Raw genomic sequence first — 19,432 nt, forward strand, 5'->3', positions numbered from 1 at the left:
ACTGAGCAAGCCATTCACTGTGTAGGAAAGCAGCCATCCGTGCAGGGAAAGGCAGATTTGAAACCACTGTAAAAAATTGAGTTATTAAGACAAAAATCTGAAAATACACATATTGCATCTAGACAGCATGGGGATGTTGGTAATTTGTTTGTAACAATGATTGATTTGCTCCATAAGTGAAAAACTGATGTTTAAAATTGCCATTTTTACATTGACTCCAATTGTTCACATTAGAGCAAAATTCAAAATGCTGTCAAAAATTCAGTTTTTGAGATAAAATTCTGAAATTTGCCACACATCAATCTAGAATTTTGTCATTTTTTTCATGAACATTGAAGATTTATTTAGCAAGAATGTGCATGTATATTTTTACAGTACCGTTTACAGTCAAACATTTTGATGCACTGTAGGCTCAATTTTTGATAAATCAAAAATCTGAGAAACAGTTTTTGTAGGACAGTCTGGAGATGCTCTGTAGCAAGTTTGGTGTCAATTGAGCAAAAATTGTGGGAGGAGATAGGTTTAAGAAGTTTTACAGTTTTTGAAAAAAAACAGTGATGAACTTCATAATTTTTAATAGGTTTAAATGTACAAAAGTTTCTTCCGTATTGGGGCTACAGTTTGATGAAAGTTGTGAAGTTGTAGCACATATGGTTGATTTGTTATGAATTTTCAAAATTTTGAACTTTAGACGCTTGCTGTAGCGCCACCATCAGGACTATTGGCTTGAGTTTACAGCTGAGGATATCTGGCATGAGACTGGACCTTTGTGCAAAGTTTGGTGAGTTTTCACCCATGGGAAGTATGATTTCCTCGGAAGAAGAAAGAAGAAGAAGAAGAAGAATACCTAGGATTACAATAGTGTCCTGGCAGTTTAGCTGCCTGGACCCTAATAACAATGTAGGGGAGAAGTGCAGATGTAACTTCACTGTCGCAAATATAATCTGCTAGAATCTACAATCCGTGCAGTTATAACTTTCACTACATACATTGCAAAGTAATAACAGCAGATCTCTCTGGGTTAATCTCTGTCTCTGGTGAACTCGATAAGTGGTGCTTGTTTTAACTAAGAAGTATAAAAGCAAAATGGTCATAGTTAAGGGCGTAATGTTATGCGAAAGTAGTACATCGTAGTTGTATGTATGCATCCTGCATGCATCAATACGTATTTTTAGGGGCAGCTGCTAGTACCGACTAAAAGTAAAAAGGAAAAGTGTGTGATACGCAACGCACACTTGAAGTCGCTGTTTAGTGCAAAAATGGCCGTTTTTCCTGGTTGGACTTCAACGCCACACGAGAGGAACGGTTTGTTTTCGTCACATGACAGGAAGTATGTATTGGAGGTTCAACGCTATTAGGAAGTGTTCCTTTATACGATGCAGCGACACTCAACTCTGAAGTCTCGAAATACAACAGTTACATCGATATTCTTGGAGGAATACGTGTGTTTTTAATGAAATGACACGCGCTTGCTGTTGTCTCTGAGTTGGATTTACCGCTAGCTGTCTGATTTCGGCTGTGAGTACTTAACCTTCGCAAGCTAGTTTTAGCAAAGTGGCTAGCTAAGTAGGATCACAACCTTGCCCTGTCCGTCACCACAACCACGCCGAGTTTAGTGCTGTGCGCTGATGGTGACAGCTTCTAAATAAATCCGGTGTCATTGTCACTGTTGGTTGATGTCGGAACGCTGCCCGACAGTCCACAGTGTTCAGCTGATATAACGTTTACTAACGCGAAATGTCAGCATAGCATTAGTCCTGTCCGTAGTGGATTTGACAAGACATGACTACCGACTGACAGTGACGTCTGACCGGCATGGACTCGGCAAAGCTGTGTGGATGAAGAGCCACAACTGTCGTCTCTGGCGGTGAGTCAATAACCCTGCAGTTTGTCTAGTAACCTTACATTGACGCTGCGGTTCTGGCAGCTGTAGTAAGGTAGTTACAGTGCTGCTTTGATGCTAACCGAAGTTGTGTGTCTTAAAGTTACTGTCGCTCTGCAAACACAGGATAAGTGAATGAGGTATTTGGTAAGCCATCGACTTTAATTAGGCGCTGTCACTCCTTTACTTCTGTAACTAACTGTAATGCAGCCATTGACCACACGACCTCGGAAAGCTTCAGTCTGTGGTTTGTCGCCACATTGTAGCTAATTAGCCGTCTAGCTCGTGAAAGTAAGAATACAAGTTAAAGGGCAACTTTGGTATTGTTCAATCTGAACCCCACTCATGTTTTTGTGTCAAGTGACTAAAGACAACAACAGTTTTTGAAACTGGTCTAGTTTTTAGTGAGACCCCCACAGGTGGCAGCAGCAAAACAGGCTGCAATGTTATCACTTAGGGCAATTCTGCACCGTCAGTTTACATCAACTAAATGTTTTTTGTTTTTGCCAAGAACAGTTTCAGATTGTTATTCATACTGTCTGACAATATAATGAAAAGAATTCCTACAGAGGTAGACTTTTTTATTAAAGTGAGGTCCTTTGTGTTTAATCAGAAACAGCCTCAAAATCACCAGTGCTAAAGCCACCAGACTGCATTTAAATGAACAATAATTACCTCCGCCAAGGAGGTTATGTTTTCGCTGGCTTTGGTCTGTTTGTCTGCAAAATAACTCGAAAAGTTTTGAATGGATTTTGATGAAATTTTCAGGAAAGGTTGATAATGGGACAAGGAAGAGATGATAAAATTTTGGTGGTGATCGGTTGAAGCGAAGTGGATAAAATAATAAAATGGCAGGAAATCCGAGCTGCTTGGCAGAGGTCTGCGCTCTCTGAGTGCTCTAGTTTTATTATGAAACACACTTCATTCAAAGTCCACAAAAATGAAATAAAACTTACAAAAGCTGTCTTGGCTTGTCTTTCCACTGTTCAAAGTATCACCAACTCTGGCTTGGTTGAATTAAACCCTTTATTCTCTCAGTTAGGTGTAAAAATACATTGGCTCTACGTACACTAAAATAATTCTTTATTTAAATAGAGTCTGATGGGTTTGGCGATGGCAATTTTGGGGCTGTTTGGATGAAAAAAAAAAGGATCTTACTCTTTACAACAAAGGTCTACCTCTGTAAGGATACATTCCATAATGTTGTTAGACTCTTAATAATAATAATAGTAATAATAATTTGAGCCTGTCTGTGGCAAAAACTACCACTTAGTGGACATACAGCCTGTTTTGCTGTTGCCAACTGCAGCCCACTCATTATTTGACCAGTTTCTAAACTTTAGTTAGCACTACTCACTTAGACACATATATCTGGGAAAACAGAGTCCAAGTTGAAAAATATCAGAGTAAGCCTTTGAAATTAAAGCTGCAGTAGGTAGAAAGCCTGAAAACGGTTGATTTTTGAGTCTCATCTGAGTTAGGTTTCGTTCATCTCTGCCCTGAGCCAATCCTACCAGACGAGCACAAGAGTATTTTATCCTACTTGGTTCTATTTCTCCCTCTCTGGGAGCCTCGGCTCTCCCTCTCTGCGCAGCAGCCCTCCCCATCCCTCCCTCGCGGACCCGCACATACTCCTGAGGCTCGGCTCTCGCTCTCCGCGGAGAGCCCTCGGCTCCACTCCCACAGCCGACCCTCGCGCCCTCTGGCCGGGCCCGGCCCCACCTCAGCCTTCCCCTCCCTCCAGGGCTCCGGGGAACCGAGTTCTGGCTTCCTTTTTTGGGTTTGGCTGTGTAGGCAGTTGTAGCCAATGCTGGAATAGCTATTTTACCTGGTGCACTGTTCGCCATTGCCACTTGCTCTCCCCTTCTGCCGGCGGCACGGGAACGCGCATATGCAGTAGAACAGCCAATAGGAACGCAGTGGTCTGAGCTGACCTTTGATTAGACTCACAAGTCAGTCTTTAGACACTTTGCTTAACTAAAGCCTGATGACTTTCACCCTGATTTTGTGTTTAGATGGGCGGATACAATTTCAGAGTTTAAAAAAACTCCCTACTTTGCAGAACCAATAGTAAATCCGCAGGGCGGTCCTTTGGTGGCTCGCTGAACTCTTGTGCTCATAAACACAGTCCGACTAGAAACACGTGCAGCGGTACAAAATGGCTCAAGTTGCTGTAAGTCCTTCATTTCCACAATCCTGTGGACTGAGCACACGTTTGATAAAACGGAGTTAAATCTCTCGGCATCCATTTTCAAGCTCTCTGCGTGTTTGTTGCCTTGCGGACGAGAAAAGGGGGAGCGCACATTTCCGGTAGGGCGTGTCCTTTTCAAAAATGCAAGAGGCGTTGCTTTGTTGCCGGCCGTTTTCGCCGGTGTGTTAAACACACTTTAGAAAGGAGTGTCCCCAGACTATCAGAAGGCGGAGATCTCTAAATGTCTGGTGGCGAGACTAACCTTTGATTGGTTGATGCACATCGGCATGATACTGACTCTTTAGAGGCTAAACACAGAGCCATGGTGAGGTGCAGAAACCTGTTGTTTGTCTCAGACCACTTGAGTTACATTATGCTTAGAGGATATTATAAAGTTTTTACTTCAATTATACCAAAACAATGTTGCCTACTGGAGCTTTTGATTGGCCCTAGTACAAATTAGGGATGTTCCTGGCGACTAATTTCCCTGTTGACGAAATGAAAATCTTTTAAGACTAGTCTAAAAAAGGGAAAACACTCAGAAAACAGTCAAAATTTAGCACAATTTATTGTTAAGTATTTGAAGCATTTGAGCCCTTTGAAGCCTTTAATCATAATCTTCAACAACCATGTCTGATTTTAAATGCTGCTGAAGTACGAGACACTTTGCGCCGGGCAGTATGAATGTGAACATGACGACAACTCAGTCAAAACTTGACCACTAGAATAACATCTAAAATAAATAAATTGCCTCTGAAATGTGGGGCACATTGAACCTTGCAGATTATCTGACAGTAGACTCACAAGTCAGTCTTTAGACGCTTTGCTTAACTAAAGCCTGATGTCTTTCTCCCTGATTTTGTGTTTAGATGGGCGGATACAATTTCAGAGTTTAAAAAAACTCCCTACTTTGCAGAACCAATAGGAAATCCACAGGGCGGTCCTTCGGTGGCTCGCTGAACTCTTGTACTCATAAACATAGTCCGACTGCGTTAAAAGTTTTAAACAAAGTCGCTGTAAGTCCTTCATTTCCACAATCCTGTGGACTGAGCACACGTTTGATAAAACAGAGTTAAATCTCTCGGCATCCATTTTCAAGCTCTGTGTGTTTGTTTCTTTGTGGATGAAACGACATCTAAATTATAATTATTATTATATTATTAGAATTATTATCTCAGCTGAAATGAGAGGCATTTTGGGCCATGCAGTATGAATGTAAACCCTTCACATTATCTGACAAAAACTCACTTAAACTGCGCTCGTTTTGCAAGAGCACATCCCTCCAGTATCCCACTGTACTGTTTCAAAACTCCTGTCTACTCGAGCATTACCGCGGGAGGGGGCTGCTGCCTGACGGCTCTGTAGCCCCCACTAGTGGCAGGTGGCTGCATGACAGTTAAGCGGCCTTGTACATGAATAACACACTAATTACTTTAACCAACTAATATTTCTGGTGACGACAAGTGAGAAGGCGGACGTTTAGTTGTTTAGATGACTAATCATGTCCACCCCTAGTACAAATACAGATGGGGGACAAATTAAAGGAAATCCTGAATTAAAGATTGGAGAAACATATATGATAATGCTCCTGTGCACCAGGGCTCACTGGGGGTGGGAATCACCGGAGGACCGATGTTACGATATTGTCACAATACAATGTTATTGCGATATTTCGATATGCTGAGTATTGCGTTAAAATATATTGGGATATATTACCTATTTTCCGACTGCAAATTATTTGTCTAAAGGAAAACTTAATCATTATCAGTTTTATCTCATGAGATAAAGTTTACAGTCTGTTCATCTGACTTTGATCATTTTTATTGCAGCAAAATGTGATGCAAAGCAGACAGACTGACCAACACGTCACAAAACCTGTCACCAATGCTGCATACACCTGACAAACTGAACTGTTGGCAGATTTAACGCCCTCTGCGAGGACAGATTAAGCACTTGAGTGAAACACTTCACATGCAGGTATCCACCTCACTGAATGGCAACACCCATGTTTGGAGCGTTTTCTGTTACAACTTCAATCTCCCATTCTTGTGCTGCATTTTGCAGGAGGACTGCTATGTTTGCTGCGGTGTGACTCTCATGTACTGCTCTAGTTTGGAGAACATGAGACAGCAGTCACCAGTTCTCTGTGAGATTATGTGCCATTATAGTAGGGATGCACCGAATATTCGGTAACCGAATCTATTCGGCTGAATATTGCAAAAAAAACCCACACATTCGGTATTCAGTGGAATAAGTGAAAAGCAAGGCCGAATAATAGCGGCGTGTTTTGATGATGCAATCAAACAGCGTGCGGTGACGGATGGAGTAAATTGTCGGTAGTTGCAACTAAAAACAGTTTTGTGCAAGCAAAAGAAATCATTCAGCAGCACGCTGTGAGAGTACAGATTTCAACCAGCAGTAGAAACGAAAGGCGAATCCTGTCGGTTGTGGGTTGAACGGGGGTCACAGACACAGACAGGAATGTATTCCTGTCAAATACGGCGGCCATAGTGCTCTGCGGTGCAAGATAGTGGCTTACCGGCTATGGAGAAGCCCGGCTCCAGGTCCAGTAAGACTTTGTTGGTGTCATGACTGTCCAGAAATACCTGTATGTGACGTGTCAGAGGAGAAACGAGCCATTCACATTTCTCTCTTTGTGGCAGGTAACGGTCCACAAACCTCACCGCACTTTAGGGACTGTTCTTAACCTATGAAGGGACTGTTCTTTACTTGTCAGGGGAGGAGGGTGGCTGGTTGATTTTTATTTTATTTATTCATTTTATTTCGATTCCCGCTATGTTAATCACTTATTTATGCTGTTTTTGCAGTATGAATAAGTCAATAAGTAATGTATTCCACTGAAATATCATTGATGTATTATAGAAAAGTGATTTATCTTTTTATAAATGACAAAAGGCACATCTGCCTCATTTTCGCTGTGGTATCATGATAGTACTCAGAACCGTGATACTTTCACTGGTATCGTACTGTGGGTCCCAATTTTGGTACCATGACAACACTTACCTGAAGGGTGTTCCTCTGCAAAAACTAATGAAAAACTAAACAACGGCATTCGGTACTCGGTATTCGGCCAAGTTTAATTTTATTCGGCTTCGGCCACAAATTTTCATTTCGGTGCATCCCTAATAGTCACATATGAATCCACTGACCTTGAAGTCCAGGCAACACAAGTCAATGCCACCCTTCCTACTGTACTCAAAGATTCCGCTCTGCTCCCCAACTCTGGAATGCACTCCCCCTGACCTCCGAAATATTGATTCTCTACCACACATCAAATCCAGGCTGAAAACTCACTTGTTCAGGCTCTCCTTCTCTCTTTGAGTGGGTAGATGTTTTGTTTATGTTTGTTTTGTTTGCTTTATTAACTGATATTTTTTGTTTGTTTGTTGTAAAATGTTTAATTATCTTGTACGTTGTATTTTATTGTATTTTACTTTGTATTTTACACTGTAAGGTGACCTGAGTGCCATGAAAGGCCCCACAGACCTAAAATGTATCATTATTATTATTATTATTATTATTATTCCTCAACTTTATGCTTTACCTCACTGTAGAGCTTGGGTATGGCTCTGTCGGTGAAAAGAATGTGGGGATGGAGTCACATACCTGGGTTCCAGTGTTTTTAGCATGTAACAAAAGCCTGATGAAATAATATTGACACACTAACAGTTGTTTAAAGTGACACTGAAGTACTACTTACCTTTTTTTACTTTAGAATGGACTTTGATGTATGTGTGTGCTCACTGATACAGGAGTTTTGATGAACAATTCAATCAATTTACTTTCATAATAAAACCAATATGTCTCTATTGATTAATCAAACATATGTTCTGTGTTTATCAGACGTTGACCTACTTACCTGTGAGGGCTACAGCCGAGGGGTCATACTTTTCATCATCAGAATAACCTTACATGTTGGAGTAGCTCTCATCATCCCTGAGCCACCAGGATGTTGGAGGGTCTCGTTGCCTGGGTGCTAAACACATACCTTGGAAAATATGTCAGCAACCTGAACACAGATCAGCTCTCCATTGCCCTTCTGAAAGGTAATTCCACATCAGGGCTTAACACTAACTGGTAAAAGTTGTTGCCAGGCTGGCATCAACTTTTTGTTGCAGGAACTGAAAATATGGTTACCATTTTTAGTCACCTCATTCTTTGAGTAGTTGAGATACTATACATTAATGCTTCAGCTTAATGAAAATGTGACATATCAGAATGTATTACAGCTGAACAGCATTGTCCTCTGAGAGCAGCAGTGATTCAGTCTAATACTTTGAGTGTTTTTGAGAGTTAGTGCTGGGCGGTCAGACCAAACATTTTTATCACAGTATTTTCTAAGATTCTGGTGATTTCATGGTACATCACAGTATTTTTTTCATGTTTTTATTTCTTGCATGACTGGGCCTTTATATAGGTTGATAGTGGCTTATTCTACTGCCAGGACCTCACAAAATACAGATTAAAAACATTTTAATACCATCATGTGTACTGAAAGCTTTGATTTCTATAGGGTTTGCTTGGCCCACAAAATCATACAATAAAGACGGAATAAGAATGCATCAAAAAATTGCAGAATGTAAACTGTTTTTGTTGTGCAAACTGCAGCATGGTAAAAACCGGACTTAAAAATTGGTCTGCCAAAAACTCCAACACTGTTTCTTTTTTTAAACTGTCACAAACTGGCTCAGTGAATGTGACAAGAAGGGAGTCCACACAAAAGATTTACTTAAAACAAGCCAAATTTATTAAACTAAAATTAACTTAAGTAATGCATTGCATTGTATGGAAAAGGGATACTTCAGCTGCCAGTATCTAGTTTAACAGAGGAATTTAAATGTACCAAGGTCAGGACCAGAGTTGGGTATAACACATTACAAAGTAACGCATTAGAGTACTTTGATTACTTTTTGCAGTAACGAGTAACCTAACGCATTTGCTGTTTGAGTAATCAAATACTTAAGTACATTTTCAAACAAGACATCACTTACTTCCGTTACTTTTAGAATGTTGGTCCTTCAGCTCCGAAACAGCAACGACTGTCATTTGGTTCTAATAATGGAGATAACGTTAAACCTATCAGTCTGAAAGAAGCCACGGAGCTTGTGGCTCGCTACGTGGTCGGAGAAATGCTGCCGTTGTCTAGGGTGGAGTCTAAATAGGTGGAGTAGGACTCGCTGTCAGACATATTTCAGACTCGCATTATGCCTGGTACACGCTACACGCTGGTACTCACCAATTATCCCCGGTCGTCTTTCACGGTGTGTGTGATGTCATCAGGTTATTCTTGTCCTATTTTTATTACTTTCACTATTATTTGAGTCAGAACTGTGTCTGTTCATGTGCCAGCCGACATGTTGCTGTAGTCACCTAAAAGTGTCAGCAGATGGCAGGAGCTACATTTGAAGCGCCATACGTAAACTATCAAGCTACTTTATCTTCCACAGGAAGTTCTGACAAATATTTCAGAATAAAAGTCTATTTAGAAAATGGAGGGATTCTCTCAGCCGAGGTTATAAGGGGCTTTTAATTTGAAACAAGTGTTGAGTTTGAAATGACGGTGCGATATGTTAACTTTACAAAGACATTGGAGCGGATAAAAAGTAAATATATAAACACACAGAGGGATTAATAAATAACGGACCGTCTATAATGTAGTTTGTTTCAAAAGAAACTGGGAGCCTCTGCAGTTGTGGTGAGTAAAAGTCCCGCCGCTATTTGTTAATGTTATTACTTTCTGTCCGACCGTGAGGATGTACCATTGTTTGCTAGCTTGATGCTAATGACAGTAACATTAACTCAGCGGGTTGACAAAGTGCCTCTGCTGTTTCACACCATCATTTCCCCCTTTTACTCTGTGTGGTAACATACCTAGAGGAAATATTTAAAATGCTGGGGTGTTGTTGTTATACAGTTGTCTACGGCAGCAGATCGTTTGTGTTTCTACTGGTCAAAGTGACGACTCTGATGGTATGGGGTCAGATCAGTCTCATAATGAATAAACTCACGCAGGGTTTTTCACGAATGCACATGCTCTGGCCAATTGTATGGCTCCATACATTTTCTCCACACTTTTAAACCAGTCGCAGAGCTACTGAGCTACTGTTTCCAGTGTTCAAACAAGACGCGCGAGACTGAAATGGTGGAAGAGACATGGATCAATCTCAACCTTTTTTTTTTTTTGCTATTAAGAGTTTTTTATTATTTTACAACAAGACAACATACATACAAATCACACATACATACATACAGGACAAAACATACAACGAGAGGAGGGAGAAAAAAAAAAAAGGGGGGGTGCAAGAGTGTCATGCAGTGTTCATATAAAAGAGAAGAAAGACATACAAATCAATTCATAAGGTTGTTATAGACAATGTCCCAGTGATCTTCCATACTTTTATCAAAGTCTTTTAGCAAGCACGCTGCCCGTTCCATATTCAGGAGATCTAAAAATTCTCCAAGCCATGACTCTCTGGTAAAACAACCCGGTTTGTGAACTTTCCAATTCATAAGGATGAGTCTTTTAATTGTGAGACAGCCCAGAGTCCAAAGCCGGTCCACTGTGGCTCCTAGAGTGTTGACTGGTCTTTTACCAAGGAGGCAGGTTATTGGACAGATAGGAAACTTGACCTTGAAAAGTGATATATGATATAGCGTCTAGCCAGAGAGATTTAACTGCTGGACAGTCCCACAGTAGATGGAGCAGAGTCCCTCGATTGCCACAGTTGTGCCAGCATGAATCTTGGGATTCCTTATTCATTTTGGATAATTTAGCAGGGGTGATGTAAGCTCTGCATAAAATCTTGTACTGTATAATTCTAAATCTCACACATTAAGAAGTATACAATGCAGATCTCCAGATATCATTCCACTGGGAAGGTGTTAACGATACATTAAGATCATGTTCCCAAGCCAGCTGAACAGCAGCATAGGCACCGGGAGCAGGTCTAAACAGTGAGCTATAAATGTTAGAGACCGTGCCTTTTGACAGGGTTGCCTTCCTCAGTAGTACATCCCAATCAAGGCAGGAAGCAGGAGCAGCTCCTTCTTTGCATTTCCTATGTATGACGGATGATATCTGTGCATATGTTAGAAATGATGAATCTGTGATGTGAAATAAATTTTTAATTTGTTGAAAAGAAAGGAGAGTATCACTAAAGATTTGACCAACAGTTAGTATACCATGTTGCTGCCAGATTTTGTTATTTAAGGTGCCACCTCCGGTTGATAAAATAGAGTTACACCAGATAGGACATGATAGGAGAGAGAGCCCCTCAATACCAAGTCTCCTGTGCAGTTGCTTCACAATAGAGCAAGAGAACCTGATAATGATGTTGTCTAGCTGGGGTGGGGGATTGGGACAGTACCATAGGGATGCCAATGATATGGCCTTATTGCATGAAAGGATAGTTTCCTCCAACCATTGCCAACTGCCTATCAGGGCATCAGACTTATAAGCCCAGGTTAGTGGGTACCGTGCATTATATGAAAGATAGTACTGATATATATCTGGAACTCCCAACCCTCCCTTGGATCTGGGTATAGTTAGTTTCTTGAAAGAAATTCTGGGTTTTTTATTATTCCAAAGGAATCGGATGAAGAGGGATTCAATGTCTCTGAACCAGCTTTTGGGAAATTTAAGAGGGATAGAAGTGATGATATGTGCAAGTCTTGGTAAGACATTCATTTTCAATATTTCCACTCTGCCCCACAAAGACAGTGGCAGGGCTGTCCATCTGATGATATCATTCTTGATGGACTGGAAAATGCTAGGACCATTTAGACTGAAGATTTTAGTGATGGGAGAAATTATGGTAATGCCCAAGTATTTCATTCCATTTGTTTTCCAAAGAAAGGGGGCGTCCTGTAAATCAGATTTAAATGTATAAGAGTTAAGTGGAATAGCCTCACTTTTGTTCCAATTAATCCTGTAACCAGAAAAACTGCTAAATAAATTAACCAATTTAAGAACTGCTGGTATAGAGGATGCTGGTTTACTTAAAGTGAGTAATATATCATCAGCATACATATTCAATTTAAAACTATATCCAGAGAAGTCCACACCACATATATCAGCACTGGAACGTATCGCACAGGCTAATGGTTAATGGATCAATCTCAACCTGTAAGTAACACATTTATCTTATTATCCCCTCGTTGTAAATCATGCAATGTTATTGAATTGTAATGAGTTGAAGCATTCTGCTTAGCCAAATAACATGTTTGAATGAACATAAACTATGAATACAGCCATACGATTGGTTGAAAACGAACACACCTGATTAACTGATGAATCTGTCAATCAGAATCATAAATTTGATTGACAGATTTATCAGCCAATGGTGACGTTCGTTGACCTGCGATGTCAGGGGAGTCTCAAAATTCACCACACAGATTTCTCTCACAAATGTAGAGAGGTTCACAAATGAGAAGCAGTTTGTAAATGCACATTCAGCGATTCGCATGATCTGTGAATTTATATTACAAGTGTGCCTCAAAATAATGTTTGTGAAGCAGAGCGTGTGCATTTCCGAATTTATATTACAAGTTTGAATAAAAATTATATTTGTGAACCAGAGCATGTGCATTTGCGAAACAGATTGTGTGCATTAGTGAGTTCGAAATGCAACTGCGAGCCAGAGCATGTGCATTCGTGAAAAACCCTGTGTGAGTTCATTCATTCTGAGACTGATCTGACCCCATATGATGTGATAATTGGATCTCAGTGAAGGGCAAGTGGTCCATAACTTTAATTTTGGAGACAAAAAAATGTAGGCTTTTAGTTTTAGTTTAGTTTAGTTTAGTTTAGTTTATTTTGCACAGTTTAAAAATACACAAGAATAACAGATAAATAGTACATGGTGCAGGAAGAGGCGAAAAACCCAGTACGCTTATTTGAAGCCTCCACCTAAATTTTAAAATTTCACAATGTTCACAAAAAATGATGATGGCAAACTAAATATACAAAATATTAGCGCCCTGTGGTCCATTGCCCAATAGGAAATGTAGAATACTCAAAAGTACTTTAAAAGTGCTTGAGTTACTTTTCTCAGGGAGTAACGTTGCAAGTACTTTTAAAGTAATTGAGTTACTTTACTCAGGGAATAACGCAGTAAAGTAACTGGTTACTTTTTTAAAAAGTAACGCAGTAACGTACTTTGATTACTTTTAAAGTAACCCTTACCCAACACTGGTCAGGACAGAGCTCTTGTTACCTGGGAGTAAGGACGTGGTAGTTAGGAGTGTGGTTCCAAATCCAACCTAGGGGAGATAGTGGAACCCAAGATTGGCAGTTCAGGAGGCAGAGGCAGCTCAGAAGGGATACAGAAGGGATAAGTTAGTAAGGAGGCAAGGGTGTGGCCGCCTAGAAGGTGCTTGTGATTGGTAAATGCAAGTAGATTTAGGGGGAAAGCTTGTTGTTCCCCAGGAAATAGTTTGTACCAATCAGAGGCCTGACATAGTGTTGTGGTCAGTGAGTCAACGGATAGTTTATTTCATTGAGCTGACAGTTCCTTGGGAAGACTCAGTGGAAGAAGCCTATGAAAGAAAAAAGCTTAGATATGCAGACTTAGGAGCAGAAGCTGAGCAGTGAGGATGGAAAACTAGGATTTGTCCAGTGGAACTGGGATGTAGGGGATTCATAGCAAGATCAGCTGTCTCGCTCCTGGGGGAACTCGGAGTGCGGGGACAGAGTTTGAGGAAGACAGTGAAGGAAATGTCAGATGAAGCAGCCAGAGCTAGCAGTTTATCTATAAGAGAAGAAATAATGTCAGTTGGGGGTCAGCAGGGGGAACTACTAAGCAGGGCACATAACTCCTTGAGATCAGGTGGAGAGATCCACTTCCTCTCAGGAGAAAATCCAGGAAGAGGAAGTATATTTAAGTGTGAGAGTGGCCTATTTGAATCCCTTTTGTTTGAGACCATGCTGCAAGGTGAGTATGTTTGCTGATCCTGTGAGTTCATCTGTCTCCTTTAACTTTAGCTTATATTGGAGTTATGCTATGTAGCGTGTGAAATAGAGTATGGTGAGTGTGCCAGGAAAGGTAGTATCAGCACTGCTTCTACCTGGAGCTCGCATGTACAGAGTCTGGGTTTGGTTGAAGGTGGCAGTGTTGTTTGGGCTGAGAAAGCCATGCGTAAGTAAGGTAAAGGAGATTATTGGGTTGGTGCGGGGAGCACTTAGTACTTAGCACTTAGCACCTAGTAGCAGAACTACTAAGCAGAGTACATAACTCCTTGAGATCAGGTGGAGAGATCCACTTCCTCTCAGGAGGAAATCCAGGAAGAGGAAGGTTATTTAAGTGTGAGAGTGGCCTATTTGAATCCTTTTTGTTTGAGACCATGCTGCAAGGTGAGTGTGTTTGCTGATCCTTTAACTTTAGCTTATATTGTAGTTATGCTATGTAGCGTGTGAAATAGAGTATGGTGAGTGTGCTAGGAAAGGTAGTATCAGCACTGCTTCTACCTGGAGCTCGCATGTATGGAGCCTGGGTTTGGTTGAAGGTGGCAGTGCTTTTTGGGCTGAGAAAGCCATGCGTAAGTAAGGTAAAGGAGGTTAATGGGTTAGTGCGGGGAGCAGTGAGACCTGGCATTAGGAGAGTGTATCTGGGATGCCAGAGATCACTGTCTAGCCGCCTGGAGGTGTCGTGGGACCAACTAGACGACTTGAAATGTAAAATACATAAAATAATAGTGTTGTCACAGTACCAAAATTGGGACCCACGGTATGATACCAGTGAAAGTATCACGGTTCTGAGTAGTATCACAATACCACAGCAAAAATGAGGCAGATGTGCCTTTTGTCATTTATAAAAAGATAAATTACTTTTCTATAATACATCAATGATATACTTCAGTGGAATAAATTACTTATTGACTTATTCATACTTCAAAAACAGCATCAGTAAGTGATTAACATAGGGGCGATCAAAATAAAATAAATAAATAAAATAAAAATCAACCAGCCACCCTCCTCCCCTGACAAGTCCCTTCATAAGTAAAGAACAGTCCCTAAAGTGCGGGGAGGTTTGTGGACCGTTACCTGCCACAAAGAGAAATGTGAACGGCTCCTTTCTCCTCTGACACGTCACATACCTGTGTGCCGCCACGGCTCGGCTTTTCAGGTACTTCTGGGCAGTCATGACACCAACAGAGAGGAAAATATTGGACCTGGAGCCGGGCTTCTCCATCGCCGGTAAGCCGTTATCTTGTGCCGGAAACCCTATTTAGTCAATAGGGTCGTAAGATAGCTAATGGTTATTAACTCCATGTGTTGGCTGCTACCATAATGTTATAAACCTGGACTGGACGTAAATGAACTAGCTGTGCTAGGGCAGTCAAACCCTGTACGTCTGAATATAATGCACTTTTGCAAGGTGTTTTGACAAATTACTGGTGTATCTGCCCTTACACGCAAAACATTTGTCACACTTGTGACATCGGGCTGTGTCTGCATCAACCCTTGTAATGTAAAGCCACACTTTTGACCGTTTGGCTCTCTCCGCCATCGTTATCTATCTAAAGGTAGGCTACGAGCTTGAGTTGGTATGTGCGCTGTCTTGTGTGTGTGTGTGTGTGTGTGTGTGTGTGTGTGTGTGTGTGTGTGTGTGTGTGTGTCACTGGAACAACAGCCCCGCCCCCTGCTCTACACTCACAGCAGGCACCCAGGGTGAGCGAGACAGATCTCTCGTCTTCAGGGAGAATAACGAAAATTATGATACAATGACGGATAATTGACAGAGTTGGTGAGATAAATGTGCAAGATAAGGTTTATCTTGTAAAAAAAAAAAAAAAAAAAAAAAATTGTGACTGCTCCAGTACCGGTAGCAGAACTGTCAAGGTCAGAGCTTATCAATGCTGCGGTCTTTAAGAATGTAGCCCCGGGGCTCATTCAATACCGGGGGTTGGTACCCATCCCTACAAAAGGCACATCTGCCTCATTTTTGCTGTGGTATTGTGATACTACTCAGAACCATGATACTTTCACTGGTATCGTACCGTGGGTCCCAATTTTGGTACCGTGACAACACTAATCTAGAGGGTGTTCATCTGCAAAAACTAATGAAAAACTAAACAACGGCATTTGGTATTCAGTACTCGGTATTCGGCCAAGCGTTTAATTTTATTCGGCTTCGGCTTCGGCCACAAATTTTCATTTCGGTGCATCCCTAGTGCTGATCCTTTCTTTAGAGCACAAACTTCTTGTGTTTTATTTGAATTGAAATCAGTGGAGTGTGTAGGTCAGTAAAGTCAATTATGAAAGCCATGCATGGGTGTGTGTCATGTGTGCCATGGAGATGTTGAAGGTGCAAACTAAAACCAATGATGCTCAGTGGATGTCAGCTGAAGGAAGGGAGAGACCAAGTTAACACCTGAGGCAGCTTTTATAGCTTGGAAGCCCAGATGAGCCTAATCAAGTAACGACCCTCTCTTGTCAGCCAACTGCCTGATGAGGCTGGCTGGAACATTGTCCAAGACAGTGGGAGGGGCGTCACAAAACAAAATATGTCAAGGTTGTTGAGAAACACACTAATCAAAGCCTTCAGTATGAACATGATATTTAAATGTTTTTGTATTTTGTGTATATATATACAGTACAGGCCAAAAGTTTGGACACACCTTCTCATTCAATGCGTTTTTTTTATTTCCATGACTATTTACATTGTAGATTCTCACTGAAGGCATCAAAACTATGAATGAACACATGTGGAGTTATGTACTTAACAAAGAAAGGTGAAATAACTGAAAACATGTTTTATATTCTAGTTCCTTCAAAATAGCCACCCTTTGCTCTGATTACTGCTTTGCACACTCTTGGCATTCTCTCCATGAGCTTCAAGAGGTAGTCACCTGAAATGGTTTCCACTTCACAGGTGTGCCGTATCAGGGTTAATTAGTGGAATTTCTTGCTTTATCAATGGGGTTGGGACCATCAGTTGTGTTGTGCAGAAGTCAGGTTAATACACAGCCGACAGCCCTATTGGACAACTGTTAAAATTCATATTATGGCAAGAACCAATCTGCTAACTAAAGAAAAACGAGTGGCCATCATTACTTTAAGAAATGAAGGTCAGTCAGTCCAGAAAATTGCAAAAACTTTAAATGTGTCCCCAAGTGGAGTCGCAAAAACCATCAAGCGCTACAACGAAACTGGCACACATGAGGACCGACCCAGGAAAGGAAGACCAAGAGTCACCTCTGCTTCTGAGGATAAGTTCATCCGAGTCACCAGCCTCAGAAATGGCAAGTTAACAGCAGCTCAGATCAGAGACCAGATGAATGCCACACAGAGTTCTAGCAGCAGACCCATCTCTAGAACAACTGTTAAGAGGAGACTGCGCGAATCAGGCCTTCATGGTCAAATAGCTGCTAGGAAACCACTGCTAAGGAGAGGCAAGAAGCAGAAGAGATTTGTTTGGGCCAAGAAACACAAGGAATGGACATTAGACCAGTGGAAATCTGTGCTTTGGTCTGATGAGTCCAAATTTGAGATCTTTGGTTCCAACCGCCGTGTCTTTGTGAGACGCAGAAAAGGTGAACGGATGGATTCCACATGCCTGGTTCCCACTGTGAAGCATGGAGGAGGAGGTGTGATGGTGTGGGGGTGTTTTGCTGGTGACACTGTTGGGGATTTATTCAAAATTGAAGGCACACTGAACCAGCATGGCTACCACAGCATCCTGCAGCGACATGCCATCCCATCCGGTTTGCGTTTAGTTGGACGATCATTTATTTTTCAACAGGACAATGACCCCAAACACACCTCCAGGCTGTGTAAGGGCTATTTGACCAAGAAGGAGAGTGATGGAGTGCTGCGGCAGATGACCTGGCCTCCACAGTCACCGGACCTGAACCCAATCGAGATGGTTTGGGGTGAGCTGGACCGCAGAGTGAAGACAAAGGGGCCAACAAGTGCTAAACACCTCTGGGAACTCCTTCAAGACTGTTGGAAAACCATTTCAGGTGACTACCTCTTGAAGCTCATGGAGAGAATGCCAAGAGTGTGCAAAGCAGTAATCAGAGCAAAGGGTGGCTATTTTGAAGGAACTAGAATATAAAACATGTTTTCAGTTATTTCACCTTTTTTTGTTAAGTACATAACTCCACATGTGTTCATTCATAGTTTTGATGCCTTCAGTGAGAATCTACAATGTAAATAGTCATGAAAATAAAGAAAACGCATTGAATGAGAAGGTGTGTCCAAACTTTTGGCCTGTACTGTATATATAATACGTATTAGGGTTGGGAATCTCTCTGTGATAGACGATTCAATACGTTCAAAAACGATATATTTTAAATACAGAACGATTCGATACAGTGTAGGAATGATACGATTCGATATGATTCGATACAGGGTAGGAACGCTACGATTCGATACGATTCGATACGATTCTATGGTTAACATTTGTTGATGTAGACATTAATCATATATTATAAAATAAAGAAGCCAATTCTATAAAAGTGACATTCTTACATTATTTTCAAATTTGTAAAAGACCACATCCCCAAGCATTGTTGCTGTACAAAAAGACAAACAACAACAAAATCACACATTGTCTGTGTTTTTGTATGTATCTTATATGGACTTGAGTCTGGAATAAAGTTTATCATAACGCTGTACAATATAAACATAAAGCAGAATAAAATAATAACATGCAATGTAGGGGCAGAATCTGACATCTCCTGTTAATAGTTGATGTCATGGACTGTGATGACTAGCAGCTTATCACTGACAGCATGTCAGACTATTTCTTTGTGTTTTCTACACTCTGTGTTTGTCATTTATAAAAAGATAAATCACTTCTATCAATCATTTCTATAATACATCAATGATATTTCAATGGAATAAATTACTTATTGACTTATTTATACTTCATAAACAGCATCAATAAGTGATTAACATAGGGGGGATCAAAATAAAATAAATAAATAAAATAAAAATCAACCAGCCACCCTCCTCCCCTGACAAGTAAAGAACAGTCCCTAAAGGGCGGTGAGGTTTGTGGAAATGTGAACGGCTTGTTTCTCTTCTGACACGTCACATACCTGTGTGCTGCCACGGCTCGGCTGTTCAGGTATTTTTGGGCAGTCATGACACCGACGAAGACTTCTTGGACCTGGAACCGGGCTTCTCGGTTGCCGGTAAGCCGTTATCTTGCGCCCCGGAGCACTATGGCCGCCGTATTTGACAGGAATACGTATGTATATATATATATATGTGTGTGTGAATATGTGTATATATATATATATATATATTTATGTATGTATATACAGTATACATATCAATCAATCAATCAATCAAATCTTTATTACAGACTCATAGTCCATTACAAAAAAGT

General features: G+C 41.0%; 1 protein-coding gene across 7 annotated transcripts in view; it reads left to right on the forward strand.

Moving 5' to 3' along the window:
• Nucleotides 1-1,322: 1,322 nt before the first annotated feature.
• Nucleotides 1,323-19,432, forward strand: part of vps13d (vacuolar protein sorting 13 homolog D) — a 268,286-nt gene continuing 250,176 nt past the window's right edge. For 2 of the 7 annotated variants that reach the window (XM_033628066.2, XM_033628069.2), the window contains exons 1-2: nucleotides 1,327-1,867; nucleotides 7,938-8,140. In XM_033628066.2, the coding sequence (XP_033483957.1) occupies nucleotides 8,044-8,140 (97 nt within the window). In that variant the 5' untranslated portion in view covers nucleotides 1,327-1,867; nucleotides 7,938-8,043. Of the gene's footprint in view, nucleotides 1,868-5,902; nucleotides 6,051-7,937; nucleotides 8,141-19,432 lie in introns of all 7 variants that reach the window. The other 5 variants (XM_078170381.1, XM_078170382.1, XM_078170380.1 and 2 more) reach the window with 4 other exon arrangements.

The sequence above is a fragment of the Epinephelus lanceolatus genome, chromosome 8 (genome assembly GCF_041903045.1).
Source record: "Epinephelus lanceolatus isolate andai-2023 chromosome 8, ASM4190304v1, whole genome shotgun sequence".
In the NCBI taxonomy this organism is placed as follows: domain Eukaryota; kingdom Metazoa; phylum Chordata; class Actinopteri; order Perciformes; family Serranidae; genus Epinephelus; species Epinephelus lanceolatus.